This window comes from Haliotis rubra, unplaced genomic scaffold (assembly GCF_003918875.1).
Source record: "Haliotis rubra isolate DU_JTF1 unplaced genomic scaffold, ASM391887v1 Scf179, whole genome shotgun sequence".
NCBI lineage: Eukaryota > Metazoa > Mollusca > Gastropoda > Lepetellida > Haliotidae > Haliotis > Haliotis rubra.
Window position 1 is genome coordinate 909,139 of NW_025765769.1, and position 16,440 is coordinate 925,578.

The 16,440-nt window shown below is 39.4% G+C and overlaps 3 protein-coding genes across 4 annotated transcripts in view; 2 read left to right on the forward strand and 1 right to left on the reverse strand.

The window, feature by feature from the left end:
- Positions 1-1,105: 1,105 nt before the first annotated feature.
- Positions 1,106-2,690, forward strand: LOC124273269 (39S ribosomal protein L37, mitochondrial-like). The gene has a single exon (XM_046708490.1). It carries the CDS (start codon positions 1,199-1,201, stop codon positions 2,492-2,494), a length of 1,296 nt encoding a protein of 431 aa, XP_046564446.1. The 5' UTR covers positions 1,106-1,198; the 3' UTR covers positions 2,495-2,690.
- Positions 2,691-5,374: 2,684 nt separating this feature from the next.
- Positions 5,375-10,066, forward strand: LOC124273253 (ER membrane protein complex subunit 5-like). The gene is made up of 4 exons (XM_046708467.1): positions 5,375-5,502; positions 7,083-7,135; positions 7,317-7,420; positions 9,500-10,066. Exons 1-4 carry the CDS (start codon positions 5,427-5,429, stop codon positions 9,579-9,581), a joined length of 315 nt encoding a protein of 104 aa, XP_046564423.1. The 5' UTR covers positions 5,375-5,426; the 3' UTR covers positions 9,582-10,066.
- A 3,007-nt stretch (positions 10,067-13,073) lies between these two features.
- Positions 13,074-16,440, reverse strand: part of LOC124273271 (kidney mitochondrial carrier protein 1-like) — a 39,811-nt gene continuing 36,444 nt past the window's right edge. For both annotated transcript variants that reach the window (XM_046708492.1, XM_046708491.1), the window contains one exon: positions 13,074-16,179. In XM_046708492.1, the coding sequence (XP_046564448.1) occupies positions 16,141-16,179 (39 nt within the window). In that variant the 3' untranslated portion in view covers positions 13,074-16,140. The remainder of the gene's footprint in view (positions 16,180-16,440) is intronic.

A 16,440-nucleotide genomic window follows, 5' to 3' on the forward strand; every position in this document is an offset into this window, starting at 1 on the left:
CAGTAATTGCATTTTCATCCCCGCCTGCCTCACATAATTGTGTTGTCCTTATGTTCTCGGGGCGAAGAAAGTCGACCCATGTGTGCCCTTCTCACCATATGGAGAAATATGTTTGTGTAAGTAAGTTTTACAGAGAGATTCTACTGAATAATTAATGTACGGTCCAGTGTGCGAAATAGTTTCCAGAGGGCTAGAGGGGCTAGCTTTGCTTGAAGCTACTAGCCCACAAAATAATTTACTAACCGAAATCTGAATGTAAAACTGAGTATAAGATTACAAAAATAGATGAGAAGCAGATATTGTCGGCATGACCCGGGTTTCATCAATAGGCTGTTAATATGATGACATTTATATCAGGCCATAATCTTGCATGATTTAAAATTGTATTATAACTTAATAAGTCGGACAGAGTGATATTATATACAAAATGACCACATGAAAATTCACTAGCCAGTCGGGCCAGTGACTGTGGAAATTTCCTGGCCCGACTGGATGTTTACTAGCCACGGGCTAGCTGGTCAGTGGCTATTTGGCACACTGAATGTACGTTTTATCACTTTGTATCCATCATTATTTTCGATAGGTTAAATCAGTTGTTCTTGTGAATGGGTCTCCCTGTTCACCAGAAGACCATATATGGTCCGATGAAACCAAGTCTGATGAAACTAACCCAGTTTATTATACACGTCTGCTAGGTCAGCTTGTACGATCAGCTGATGTAGTCTTTGATAACAGTACACATGACAATGCCACAATTTCTCACGTAAGCATTACGCTATGAAAACAACGTCAAGCCTTTGAGCGTAAATGAACTGGAGACTAAAAAGACACTTGCTCTCTTGAAGGCTTCACGATATATAACTTATACTTGTTGTTTCTCCCATCTGACATTCATCCCACATTGAGATGGCACATCGAGATATGTTTAACTAAAAAGCTGGTCAACGTGGCGTTAAACCCAATTAACTCACTCCACTTATTCGTGCCGGTTTGGTAAATATTTGTAATAACCAGAAAGGATATGTACGGTGTGAGGATAAGGACTTTTGCGTGAAAGCTCACCTACAGCGTTTTTCTCATCCGGCTTTTCGCCGAACACTGGTAATGTCGCTGTAAGGAGCTCTTCAACACATGTCCGTCAGATTTCAGTGATCTTCAATTAACGCTTTCGTTTGTTTCTTAGAACTGTAACTTCACCATGAGACTAACAAATGAACTATGCAGACGGAATCTGGTGCGCATGTGGAAGAAAGCATGGAAAAAGTATGGCTCCTTTACCGAATATCCTGTCAACATATCACGAGAAAGATTGAACCAAGGGATTGAGATAGTTGACCCTGTGAAGGGACAAGAGTTGTCAAAGGTGACTTGGACGCCACCGGTGGCAGACGATCCCCGCTTTTGGCGCCCAATGCCAATGGAAGAACAGTCAAACTACCACGACGAACCAACTCACCTTGTCACTCCCAAAACTCGTCTTCTGAAAGGAGTTCAACAGGCTAGTATCTTAGCCAAAGCTCAACCAATAAAGGGATTTCCATCGAATGTTGAAAATCTTGTAGGTGCAGTTGAAATTCCAAATCAAGACAACCTTGTACAGCGGTATATCATGCAATCACAGGTCTGGGATCCAACAAAAGACAAGCTGCCAAAGAGAATAGACACACGTAAAGTAGGTTGGCATTTCCAGGCAGCGTATGGCATTAAGAATGAAAAATCATCCACAATTTTACTCCAGAATATGATTCGACTTTGCCAGTCTCTTGCAGGAACATATCCATGTATTGCCACAGATCGGCGCCTTCTGTACAAGCCATACGTTGGAACACACTACTTCCATGATGACAACATGGTGTCGGTTCAAGGACTGTATGAATATCTTATATCTGGTCAGAAAGGTTTGAATCCATTTGCCAGCGAGGATGAGGTTGATGCAACAGCAGTGGAGCCACTAGCAGACATCAGTCCAATATCTCCCTTGATTGATCTGTCACCAACAAACTGTTACAGTTTGGACACAGTCACACATCTAAACAAACCTCATAGTCATGGCATCCCACAAACTCTCTTCATGCTGAACAAGAATTACTGGAACACAGACCAGCGCCAAGCTCGCTGCCTTCTGTTCTGTCTAGCCACAGCTTTATCGCAAGCAAGGAAACTGTATGGGATAGATGTGAAACAGCTGCCAGAGCCTGTCAGTGTTCAGTGTGTTAACATGGACCCTACGACTGTCAACTTCATATTCTTCCAGCTGAACACAGCAGACTTTAAGTCCAGAGATGGTATAAAGAACATGGCCTGGTTTAGTGGGGACCATCACTTGTTTAAGAAAGAGCTTTCACAACCATGGTTAGGCAAGGAGTATGAAAATACAAAGTACATAGACTATGAGGCTGATGTTTTCAGAAGATTTCTAGCGGTCTTTCTCAATGGTTTGCCAGACATTCATTCAAATGAAATTGAGTCAGACGTCAGTGCAGCACAGTCCTAGCTTGAGTGTGGGCAGATATTATGGCATGTTGTTTAATGAAACTGACATATGTTTCAATAGTGGGAATTACTGACAGTTGTTAAGTATGTGTACACATAGACATTTATTCAGGTCATGAAGAATTATGCTTTATAATGTTCTGTGAATTTATTGTGTTACAACTGATAATATATAAACCTATGTTGCTAAATTTGAACATGTATAGTGTCTTTGTATGGAACTTGGCTTGATGTTTCTGAGCCTGGTGGATCCTGGCTCTGTTCCCTGTGCTGGTCATTACGGCTGACAGTATCTGGTGTTCAGGCTCCGTGACTTGGTTGAATATTGGTTGGCGTTTTTGTTTAATGCTGCACTCAGCAATATTCATGCTATATGGCAGCGTTCTGTAAATAATTGAGTCTGAACCAGACAATCCAGTGATCAACAGCAAGAGCATTGATCTACACAATTGGGATACGATGACATTAGTCAACCAAGTCCACAAGCCTGACCACCCGATCCCTTGAGTCGCCTCTTACGCCTGAAGATCAATTCTATCCCGGATCTTTGCCGGCTGGTTGAATGTGTCTCACCATACATTGATGGCCTTCAATATTGCTAATTTTATTAATCACTGGGCTGTCTAGTCCAGACTCGATTATTTACTTACCACCATATTACCACCATATTGCTGAAATATTGCTTAAGATATAGATCCTGGACCCACAAGACCAGTATCTGGTGTTCAGACTCAGTGACTTGGTTGACTGTTGGTTTGTTGCTTAACGCTGCACTCCGCAATATTCCAGCTATATCACATGGCGGCGGCGGTCTGTGAAGAGTCAAGTCTGAACCAGACAATCCAGTGATCAACAACATGAGCATCGATCTATGAAAATGGATACGGTGACATGTGTCTACCAAGTCAGCGAGCCTGACCGACCGATCCCTTGAGTCAGTTCTAACCCAGATCTTCATGTGTTTGTTGAATGTGTCTCACCATACATTGATTTCGTTGAACGTTGCTCATTTTAGGAATCACTGGGTTTTCTGGTCCAGACTCTATTATTTACTTACCATCATCTTATTGCTGAAAATATAGATGATGGACTTAACCATCCTTTATCTCAGGAGAACTCGAAATAAACGTTAATACCGGACTCTGTGTCCTTTGTAAAACATGCTGGAAAATCACAACTACAGATCGCTAGCATTGATACCAATAGGAGAGATCACAAAGTTATCAATGGTGAAAATATAAAACTTCATAGATCAACTGAACCCCATTGTGTTATTCTTACTAACACATCACATATTGTCCAGGATATTAGGGGCGGTGGTCTAGCCTGATGGTAAAGGGGTTGCTTCTTGCACCAAAGACCTGGGTTCAATTCACCACATGGGTTCAATGTGTGAAGCCCATTTCTGGTGTGTTTTGCTGTGAATATTTCTAAAACTCATCTCTTGCTCTAGGGTATTATGTCTTCTTGCCTTTGTAATATGTACATAGGACATATTTACTACTTGTAACAACTGCCTGAGTACGATAATATAAATATCAGTCCAGTTGCATAACTGATACTTATTGATAGAGAAGGGGAAACTGTCACTCCCAAAACAGTGTTGTGATGGCAAATGGTCCATATTATTTATCATCATGTAGATGTTTGTTTGTTGTTTAACACCACAATCAGCAATATTCCAGCTACATGGTGGCAGTCTGTAAATAATCAAGTCTGGACCATACCGTCCAGTCCAGACAACATGAGCATCGATCTATGCAACATATGTCAGCGAGCCTGACCACCCAATCCCATTAGTCGCCTCTTATGACAAGCATGTGTTGTTGATGTCAAGTTCTAACTCAGATCTTCACGGGTCTTACGGAAATGTATTACCCAGAATACTGGAAGGTGGTCATGACATTGCTTTTCAAAATATCATTCTGTGAACTGAAATAAAACATAATAGAATCTTTCCAAACTTCTGTATTTCTATTTCATGAGTCCTATAACAATATGTACTTTTAGGGATCTGAGTAAGAATAGGTCCCAAACAACCTATATTGGTTGTAAGATATCACTTATTCCCTGACCGCTTCCGTGGTGTAGTGGTTAGAGCGTCCGCACAGAGAGCACGGAAGGTCGCGGGTTCGATCCCCGACTGCGTCATACCAAAAGACGTTAAAATATGGTACTTGTTGGTCCCTGCCTGGCTCTCGGCATTAATGGGTACAACAAGGACTGGTCGGCTCGAGTCAGTATATTGTGTCTGAGTGGGGTATTCATGCTTCACTGCGGCATGGTATCTCAGTGAGCTAGCACTATAAAACCAGCTTAAGTCTGGGCTAGTACAAGCAGCCGCACATACACATACACACGCATGCACGTCGTCATATGAGCGAAATATTCTCAAGCACGACGTTAAACCCAATTTCACCTCACCTCACCTCACTTATTCCCGAGGATCAGATGATCAAGCTGGACGACCATAAGTAGAATGTCTGTTCTAGACTCCTTTATTTACAGACAATCTTGCTAAGTTGAAGACACACAGACATCCACACACACTCAAACACATGCATGCAAAGTGTAAGGTAGTTTGAATTATCTTAAAATTTCATAATGCATAAAGAGAATTTGGTTTAAGATCCGTAAAATGAATGAAAATGAATAAGAGTGCAAAGGGAAAACCCACATGTAACGCCATTTCTACTGTACTGTTTTGTACGGTGCTGTTTTCACCTTGGTGTATTTTCAGTCTAGTGAAATATTTTGTGTACGCCTGTTATTAGTAAAATATCAATCGATAAGAATTGGGGCTTATTATCAGCGGCATTTTGTATCTCTACATCGAGATTATACTATAAATCGTATATAAATTAATGTCGTAAATAAATACCAGAAAGCAATATGCGGACGACTTCCGGCGAGTCACTTTACGGCCAAGAAACATGGGGTTCTATCACAAATTGTGTGTCGCTGTTGGGCTTATTGCTCTTGCTCACGCGGCGTATTCTGCGGCACAGCGTAAGATATTTGCGTCGTTTTGACGGAAGAACGTTTTTTTAACTACACAGCTTAATTTTATGTCTGTTTACTCCATGTTGTCCTCCCACGCGTGACAACGCGTTTTCGCAAAGATAGAATTTCTTCAGTAGACCGGGGAATTTGTGTTTCTGTAATGCTACAATGCAGTTTATCAGGGTCCGTTTACATTGCGATATTTGGCTGTTAGCTGTGACATGAAAGCTGCAGCACTAAGAGGGTTTCCAAGTGAATTCAGTACATACATGTAACCTCGCCATTTCATGACTCCATCATTCGGTTGTCAATAGTAAGGAGAAAGCTTCTGAGACTGAGAGTGATGGAATTGGTGTCATCTGGTCATTTTTTAGTCAGCGTCGCTGTCACCAGATAAGCCTGATTTGACTAGCAGTCCTTGTCTGGAATCTTTAAACCGTTAGCAACTTGATTCAATCCTGCAGTCTTTGATACAATGGGTGCCTGAAATGTTCTGAGCCCAACTACAAAGAATGATACATCTTTTGCAGTTTCATTTTACATTAAATTAAGTGCAGTACTTTTTACAGAATGCTCTTCACTCTTTCATGAGACTTGTCTACTATATTGACTATCTAACCTGTTCCTGATAACCCATAAATCATATCATGTATTTTTTCAACATTTTCCTTAGTAGTGGTAGTTGAAGGTCTTGCAACATTTCTGAGGTATATTATCTATCGAACTCGACTGTCCCACAGGAAGGATCATCATCCCTTAAAGTTTAGCCCATTTAGTTTGAGAAACATGTTGATATCACAGTAGGATAGTAGCCATTTTTTTATCTTCACATTAACAAAGAATACCATTTTGATGCCTGCATAAATATGCTGCCTAGTTTTGTACTTTATTCAAATGTAGCCTGTAAGCATGGGAATTGGACATGAAATATTCAGTAAGTTATGCTCTAATCCTTCTGACTCTTGAACAGAAACGCTCCAGGTTCATCATCTTTTGTTTGAAGTTAGATTGTTTTGAAGGAGACAGACCCACTTCAGTTAACCAAGGGATTTGTAACCATGGATGAGTCTTTGGTTTACTGCTATACTGTAATACAGACAAACCCCCATAGCACCAGAACCAGAACAGTACTTCTGTGTACAAGTGTGTTGTCACCATGGCTGAAGTTCAAGACTGGCTTTGAGCTCATTGGATGTCAGTATTCACCCAGTGTCATTCCGTCAGATTTCCAACTCTTCCCAAACTTGGGCATGTTGAGGATGGAACTGTCTGGCAGGCAGTATGTCAGTAATGATGAATAAATTCTACTGTAGAGGACAGTCTTCACAACCAGGAGGAAGCCGTCTGCACCATTGTATTGTTGGCTGAAGTGTCTGGACCTCAGGGAGGAGTTTGTTGAAAAATATTTAACAAAACTTTTAACAACATTTCAGGGCTTGTTCTGGAACATCATGAGATAGAACTGGCCCCTGATAATGGGGCCAGAACAAGCCCTGAAACTTGTACCAAACAATAAAAAGAAGATGAAACCCAGAAAATTCTCTATGTTCAACTCTGATTCTAATTCTGTGTCATTTTACTTACAGACAGAACCTACTTGCGGCTTACAGAGAAGGAATTTACACGTCTGCCTATTGATGTAAGTATCTGGGACTGGCATTGGCTTCAGTGATAACTGTTTACCTTGAATGTACACGGTGCTGTTGGGTAGTATGAACATCTGGACGTGTCATCCTCTTTAACGATCACTTAACCATGGAGTAACCATAAGAAAATTATAAGTTGTTAAATAACAAACAAACCTGTTGTTTTTGTTACAGATCCTAGTGCAGTCTATAATTGGTCTTCTGGCCACTGGCTACGGTGTTGTCAACGTTTCTGGTAGTTTCAGGGAAATCAAGGCTAGTGCTGAACTGGAGAATAAGTGAGTTCACTATTTGCGTACCTTCAAGTGATTTGGAAGGCACACATTTGGTCATATGGTCGAAGTGCCACAATATGCTAATTATGTCCCTTAGATGTGCCAGAACCTGATGATAGCTCTGGTTAGTCAGCACCACTCTTTTGTTCGCTAGTTTATCTGCCTCTATCAGAAGAAGGATAGAAGTGACATTGGGGGGAGTCTAGCATTTGTTTTGTTTACTGTGGGTTGGGGTGACAAATTTCGAGTCAATGATGATTGTGAATACTTTCAATGACACACACAAAGAACATCTAGCATGGCCATCCTGCAACATATGAACTGACATCCTTTTAGAAAATGCAACGTTTGTTCTAAAGTGCACAGGGGCGTTGGGGTAGCCTAATGGTTAAAGCGTTGGCTCATCACGCCGAAGACCCGGGTTCGAATCCCCACATGGGTACAATGTGTGAAGCCCATTTCTGGTGTCCCCCGCCGTGATGTTGCTGGAATATTGCTAAAAGCGGCGTAAAACCAAACTCAGTCAGTCAGTCAGTCTAAAGTGCACAGATATTTGTTCTGCACACCAAGTATTGCGACATACTTGCTCAACAATGAACCTGTGCTACTAAAATTTGACAATACATGGACGTTTTCCAGATAAAATATATTTCCATGCTTGCTATTAGTAATACAGAAACCACAATTTATTATTTAGTAGCATTAAAGATGTAAGATTGGTATTTTGCAATTTCAAAATGGGAAGGTTTGATAAAGAAGTGTTTTAATTGAATGTTTTCTTTCATGGTAAGGGACCGTTCATAATTTATGCAACACGGAACGGAGGACTTTGTATTCAGCAGCGTCTGTCCATCAGGGGGTGGGGTTCCTGGGTAGAAAATTTGGGCCTGTCCCAGCCCTAATACACACTGATACTGACAGTGGATATGTGCATCTGCATCTATACATTCCATTACTATGTTCCTGAAATATCTTCAAAGTTAGGAGCGGAAGGTTGCGGGTTCGATCCCCGGCTGTGTCATACCAAAACATCGTACTTAATATGTGGTAGTTGTTGGTCCCTTCATGGCGTCGGCATTAATGGGCACAACAAGGACTGGTCGGCTCAGAGTCAGTATAATGTGTCTGACACACATACACTCGCATGCACGTCGCCATATGAGCGAAATAATCTTTAGTGCGACGTTAAACCCCATTTCACCTCACCTCAGAGATAAAAGAAGTGACCATGACTAAAAACTACATCACACAGAAGGTTATCTTCTATGTGACCAAAAGATAAAAAGTAGTAAATATGTTATATTTCATTCTTCTTTAGGGGCAGAGGACATTGCAATGTTAGTGGCAAACACTTGTATATGAGATAAAACAGGGTGGATTTTAAGCTTCATGAGAGTTGTAGTAGCAGAGACGTTGGTAGTACGAGCATGCAAAGGAAAAATAATGCAATGTCGGAAATTGTCTCTGTATGTGTAGTAGCTGCCCCGGATTCGCGTATGCCTGGCTTGTGATATGTGGTACTTCCTCTTCGCCTCCTGAAGGGGCAAACAACCCAATGGGATCTCAGCATAGGCTTCGCGCAATAGCTTGGTTCCTGGCATTGTTGTGTTCTATACCTCTGTACCTGTATATCTCTAATTGGAGTGTACCTTTGCTGGTGGTTTTCCTTGGGGGAAGCCCCAGTTTGGAGGAGGCATAGAAACAACACGATCAAGGGGAGTGGTCCAAACACCCATCAACATACTGTTGTTGTTTTTTTCTGTGCTGGACTCCTTTTTGTTTTCCGTATACCTATCTTGGTGTTAGGTCGACTATTGAGAACAAGGAAGACAAAAAAGTGTCTCTATATACTCAATTGCACGAATGCACCTCTTCTCTTTTTTTTTCCCTTCTTATTTTATCATTATTTTTCCTTTGCACGGTCGTACCACCATCATCTATACTACTGTTGTTGAGTTGTCACAATGACATCTGCAAATCTGAAGTCTCATTATGTACACTATATTCTGATTTAGATATTTTCCTGTTTTTGTTCTAAATATGTAAGCTTTTAATTGATCATTTGTCCACACTGTTTTCCAGAACATGGGAGATGTTGTCGAACAGACAAGCCTTCTACGTATTCAACCATCGAGGAAAAGCTCTGTTCCAGGAAGAAGAATGAAGAAGTGGATGACGGATGTGTGATGTCAGGAGCTTGATGCGTGTGTGCGTGTGTGATGTCCGACAATGGAAGAACATTTCCAAACTGGTGCTTCACCATACGGTCGTCATCTTACATATATATATGTGTTAATGTTTGAACATGGACTTGAACGATGAAATACTTGAGGAAACTTACACTAGAGTAAGGGACAATGGTAGCATGGTCATAAATGGCAGGCCAACTTTCTTTGTTGAGTTGTGTCCCCTTACTGCCAGGATTTGCTGTTCATGAGTTTAAATCCAAATTTTGTTCGATTTTATTCCTGATTGCATGTCTGTTATTGTTATATACCAAAGGGCATTCCACTGCATTAAGAAGACATGGTATGACAACATGGAATTAAACTCACTCACTCGTGCAGCTTGATGATGCATTTAAAGGTCACATGCAACCAAAAAATCAAACATAAGTAAAACACAATTATCACTTATTCATGACATATAATATGCATTGCTGATTATGAAAAAACAAATATACAAATTTATAAGCGTACAGTCGCAAATCAAAAGTGCAATATGTTGTACTTGGGTTTACCTCCCTCGAAACGAAGCAGCCGGGATACCAAACCCAGTCAGAGCGGGTGGGCGTGCACTCAAGTGTAACGAAGACTTTTAATTGGCTGGTTCATTTGCCGATACGCTCAGCTGTGTGTATATAGAGATGTTGGGTTTTGTAAATACATGCTCATTTTTTCTGCATTTGCGTTCGATCAAATCAACAAATACTGAGATGGTGAACTACTGCGCGTCTGGAAACTGTTGTCCGTCCAAGTACAAAGCAGGACTTGAAACTGACATTCGGAGTTTGCACTGGTTTCCGTCCGATCCAGTGCTCCGAGAAAAATGGATGCAGTTTGTTCGAGAGAAGCGCTCGTGGTGGCAATACAACAAGCATTCGCGATTATGCTCAGATCATTTTAGTGATGGCTGCTGGAAGAAGACGCTGAATAAGAGACTACTGTTGCCGAAAGCTATATCTTCGATCCAGAAGAAACTGACACCAAACACCAGTCCTCTACCTGATCAGTGCGCATGCGTTAGAAGCGCAGCATAGCTGTTGAAACCACTTGAATTCCCCCAAGCGCGTTTTTTTTACAACGCATTATTTTTCAACTTTATAAGTTGAATTTGCATTTTTTATGATTTGTTTAGGTATCAGAATCTGCAAAGTTGTGTTTTACGTTGCATGTGACCTTTAATGTACTGATTTTGAAATCTGCAATCCATCGTAGAAGAGAGATGTCATTAAGAACGATCACGTTGTGAGGGTTCAATGCCAAACTCTATGAATGTGAGAGTTTGAAGTGTGGATTGTAATCCACTTTACATATGTTTTAGGAAAAGGAGTTATTTACTAGACAAACTTTGTTAGTATATTGGTAATATTGATTGTTGATAATTGTTTATTATATAACTGCCAGGTCTGTAGATCCTCTTTGTAAACTCATTTCGTGGATATTTTTGTGGAACATGCTCATTAATACTTCATGTACTATCATCGTGAATATGACACCGGTATATGAATATATTATGGTAGTCATCTAAAAGTATCACGTCTCACTCTTTTGTGTATACTTGTGTTTGTATGGTAACTATGGTAACCGAATGTTGGTCAAGAAAATGTTAGTGTGTGACTTGTAAACAAGTATTTGAGCAGTTTCCTTTTGATTTTGTCAACAGCCAATTTAGCTCTATTTTTAAGAGATATGTTTAAACAAAAGGCATTTATGACCAGTAATATCCTTTTCAGATGTAAACTACTTTGCAATCATTTTAGCATGGTTATTGACATATCCTTCCAGGTACCCTTCTACTGATAGTCATTTGCATGAGTCGTCAGAGTGTTACCTTTTCATAGAGGGCTAAATCCAAGACCTTGAAACTCTCAGATGACAGGGTTGTTGTCCCTCACCTATTAAAAACTTGGCTGTGCATTTAATCTTCATATCTTTATACAATCCATGGCTTATCTATTATCAGGTATAATTACAATGTCATTCTATTATTGGTACCTTTTTAAAGCAATTTCAATGGCTTATTCCCTCAAAGTTTGTTTTTGCGCAACATGGTGAAGACTATTGCTGATGTCTATCGCCATGGTAATGCTGGAATCCAAAATGGCATAAAACCCAACTCACATACGTCAGTAGCATGTAATTAGAATGTATTCCACCATGTAATTAGATAGAAAAATTAGTCGTCAGTATTTCACAGATTTTGTATACATTAGGCTCGTCCTGTTATGTAGGTGACAGTTAATTAAGATCATTATTTCAGTAAACTGTCGCCTAACACTGAGCCCTACTTGTCAGCCTGGTACAAACCCTGCCTCTAAATGTCTGGAGCCGATATCTACATTTGTGGCACAACATATAGCATAACACATAGCTGTCAACCAAGTCAGGCACTGGCAGGGTTCACACAAAGTCTGACATTGAATATCCAAATTTCAGGCACAATAAAAATCATGATACATTGATGTTTGCTAATCAGTGAGTTAATTGGTCGAAGCATTTGCTTGTTTACATTGTGCTTCAACCAGAACACTTGATTTGTTTGTAAGAAATAACTACACTTGAATTCAGATCTGTGAAGTACTGACGATAAAATGTGAACCTTTAATATTATTCCAGTGAAATAACTCACGTTTGTTGTGAAGGTATGTATGTGTGAACAAGATCCTGCTCCCGAAGTGGGGCGATGTATGTGTGAACAAGATACTGCTCCCGGAGTGGGGCGATGTATGTGTGAACAAGATCCTGCTCCCGGAGTGGGGCGATGTATGTGCATGTAAAACGCCATTGCTACATAGGCTAGAGATTCGTGTTGTATTTATGTTCTGTGTACTGTATATTACCCTTTCCTCATCAGGTAAAACATGAATAAATTAATAGCTCTCAGCTCGAGATGCCTTTGTGTTGCACTGCTGTGAATGTGGATGATTGAGTTTCAAGACAACTTGATGTGCTGCACTCCACTGTGCCAAGTTGCACCTTAGATGTGCCAGAAACGTGGTCGTGTTCGAATCCAGTTCACATTGATTGGTCACCCATATGATTTTCTTTTGTTTCTGTCAGCCTCAAAATATATGAATGGCATCAAAGGTATGAGCAATCATTGTCCAATGACTGTTGCCTTCAGTGAACAGGTTCTCTAACTGGTCTGAGGTAACCCATGCTTGTTGTAAGAGGCGATTTAGAGGATTATGTGGACAGGCTTGTTGTTGTTTTGTTCATATCCATTCAGATCGGTGTAATCACTGGATTGTATATTCCTGACTTCTTAAAGACCACCATCGCAGAGTCGAAAAGCATATTGAACCTAGGACATACTATTTACTGCATACTGTAGCTGGACTACTGCAGCATCTGACTGGGTGCTGCAACATCCCCGCATATCGAACACCAACAATTCTCAGTATTTACAGCTTGCTAGATGACAGAAGACTGTGTGGATGTATTCTGGTTTATTGTCCCTGTTGGGAGACACTCACTCATCCCAGCTGCGTTCCTACAAGATACACGACCATCGTACAGTGTAACACAAGTCGGAAAAGAGCCCTCAAACAAAGGCCTGTAATAGAAGATAGCAATTCTGGAGAGACAAAGATTGATTGCAAAATAACGTGAAAACAAGAAACTTGTCCTTGCTGATTGGCACTTATGATGCTAATCTGGAGTGTATGAAATAAGGACACCTAAACCAATTAGAAATATGAAACAATTGGACCAAGCCTAATATTTTACCATTCATTTTCATACAAAATATTTATGTCAAGGCGTTATCAAAATGTGCAATTGTTTTAGCCGATTGGACCCTTATGAAATTTCTGACTATATCAAGACTAACAATTTCTAAGCACTGACCGTAGGAAGACATTTTTCTACAGTCAATTACAACTTCAGCAGAACTCACATAATTTAGTGGAAATTTGCAAATGTAAAAGAATAATTCAGGAATTTTAAAAAACAAAATATACACCCTTGCATGCAAAAAAGAGGCCATACCAATTTGTTTTGTTGTCCAATGGACAAGCCAGTCTAATTGCAAGAACAGTATTCACTCCAAGTACACTAAGTTTCATGTCAAGACATATTTAGGAAACAAATGGATCTGTCCCCACTTTCAGTATTTCAGCACACTAACAAGGCAAATCCATGAACAAAAACAAAAACAGTTGGCCTTGTAGAAAAATAAACCTCTTCAGACTAAAACATCACAGAACGTTAATCATACATGACGTGGTATCTATCTACCTCATGGAGCAGTCACAAAGGTTTGGCCATCCCTTCGAAGTTTAGATAAGTTGCTTTACAGTAGTTGGGGCCAAGATTTCAATTTAGGAGATAAAAATATAGAAGAAAATCGTTGAACAAAATCCATGAAAAGCTAAGTTAATTTTGAAAAAAAATAAAAAAGTTTTTTTTTTTAAATCCAAGGAAGCACAACAAAGAGACTAGGAATTGGGCCTTGTTTCAAAACTAATGTGAGATATGTTCCTCATGGAGTTGAGACACAAACAAAAACAACACTAACCGGGACCGAAAAATATCATACTCATCAACAAACCAAATAAATGACATTTTGATAAAATGAGAATATTCAGTGATTTGGAACGATCTCAACTTTTACATCAAATGTAATCTATTTAGCACAGAAAACAAGCAACTGTTTAATCAAAATAACTTAATGTACCGATAGTACTTGTTGTCTGAAGAACGAAAAATTATCTTCGTGATAAAAATGATAATACATAATCATCTGATGTTGAGGAGTTATTATGAACATATTGCCAAAACTTAGATCACACCAGTTCATGGGACACTCCTTACTACAATGAAAGTGGGATAAGTCTTTGAGACAGAAACGATCAAATCTTAAAAATATATACTTTCTGTATTTTCAGCAAACAATGACCTGTACAACGAAGAAATCAATTTCAAAACTTAACATCACATCTGTACACACTTCTTCGAAGATATTTACAGAATACACATCCAAGATTCTGGCGTATCTGTTCCCTCTGATTTCAATGTTTTTAAAAAAACAAACAATACACCAACAGTTGGCATATCTGGGACAAATGGGGTCCGTAAAATATACAAAAATTCGCCCTAGATACATAGTAACCACTAGCATGATTGTGTATGGGTTTGACAAATATAATTAAAAACTTGTGTTTAGCATTGCTGTTCTCAACCAAACACAAGATCTGTAGATCTTCAAATCACAAGCTAAATCATGATTTTTTATTAATTGAATATTAATTGGCTGTACTTATGACTAACCCTGCAACAAAGTCAAATCACTTGTCAATGATATCAAAATATACTTCACTTTATCAATGGCAGTATTGCAATGTTTCTGCAAAAATAATAATTTGGGCAGCTCTGAATGTGGCATATATAACCGTAAAATACTTCAAAATTATCACATCTTACTGTTTCCTATCTGATGGTATTATTTACAAGAAATACCATTTTTCTTTCTCTTCTGTAAATATTAATATGGCTAACCAGCAGACTACTTTCACTATGAAACCAAATAACTTCAAAGAATGAATTTGACAATGTCTTATTAATTTCCAACATAAAAATCTAGAGATAAAATCTGATGACTATGATGATGATGATCTGTATATGCCTTGAATCTGTCACACACACTATGCCTGGACAACAAAACTGCCGTCCTTGACGAAGTAAAGATGAAAATAAAACCAGGAAAGACGTCCGTTTCAGGTTGCCTGCCATCTGAAATTCTTTGTAACGATTCTTGATTAATATACCTTCTAACACATTAAAATGCTATTTTCGTATAAAGGTGGAAAAGGTATGTACATTTACATCATAACAGTATTCTCAAAAACTAGTGCAGCTCTTAGTGAACAAGATTTTGTTAAGTGTTAGTCAGCAAAGTGCAATGACTCACAGAACAATCCATGAAGACATCTTGGGTACAACTCTTCTTGATGAAGACTGACCGCCTCCATCATGTGTAACAGCAAGAAAATTGTGGCTCCCATTGCACACCACATCCTAACTAGTTAAATGGCTACTAGGGCAAGTGCGTCTGTGCAGAGTTATCTCCCTTAGACCAGACCATAAACCTCTCATAACCCAAATGGACAATATTCTAATTAAATATTGGTTTCAAATTATTAATTCAATATAGACATATTTTGTCTGTCCTCTAGTTAAACATCGTAAAGATTAATCTTTCTAATCAGGTACAAAACAGATTATAGTCAGAGTACAATTTTGATCTAATGTAGAATATCATTATTCCAGGAATCTGATCTGTCCAACCATCACCGGTTGCAGAAGTTGTCAAAATGTGAACTGAAGGAAGAGGATTCAAGGAGATTCATCCGTATCACAGATTCCAGTTGGCTTGAGCAAAGTGTTCTGGCAGTAGAGTCCACAGTTATCTCCCCCTGGTGGCGTGACCTCTGAACTCCGGGTGTTTGAAGCAGCAAGCCCGTGCTGACAGAGTATTTGATGTGTTGGCTGTGACTGTCTTCAGTACGACTTCTTCAGATGCTCGTAGGTCATAAAGAACTACACTAAGTTAAGGATCTTACATACAGCAAATCATCACTTAGACAGCGATCCATACTTATTGAATGCACAACCTAAACACACAACCTTTATGTAGCACAAGAGAATTTTCTACCTGCCCTTTTCACAGCCAGAACAAGCTTACCGGTCACTTCAAACACGTTTTCAGGGTGACTCAAAAATGTTCCATCACAGATCATGCTCTCATGACTGCAAGAACTTGCACTCCATTATTAAGTATTTTTTCAAATATCTTCTTTT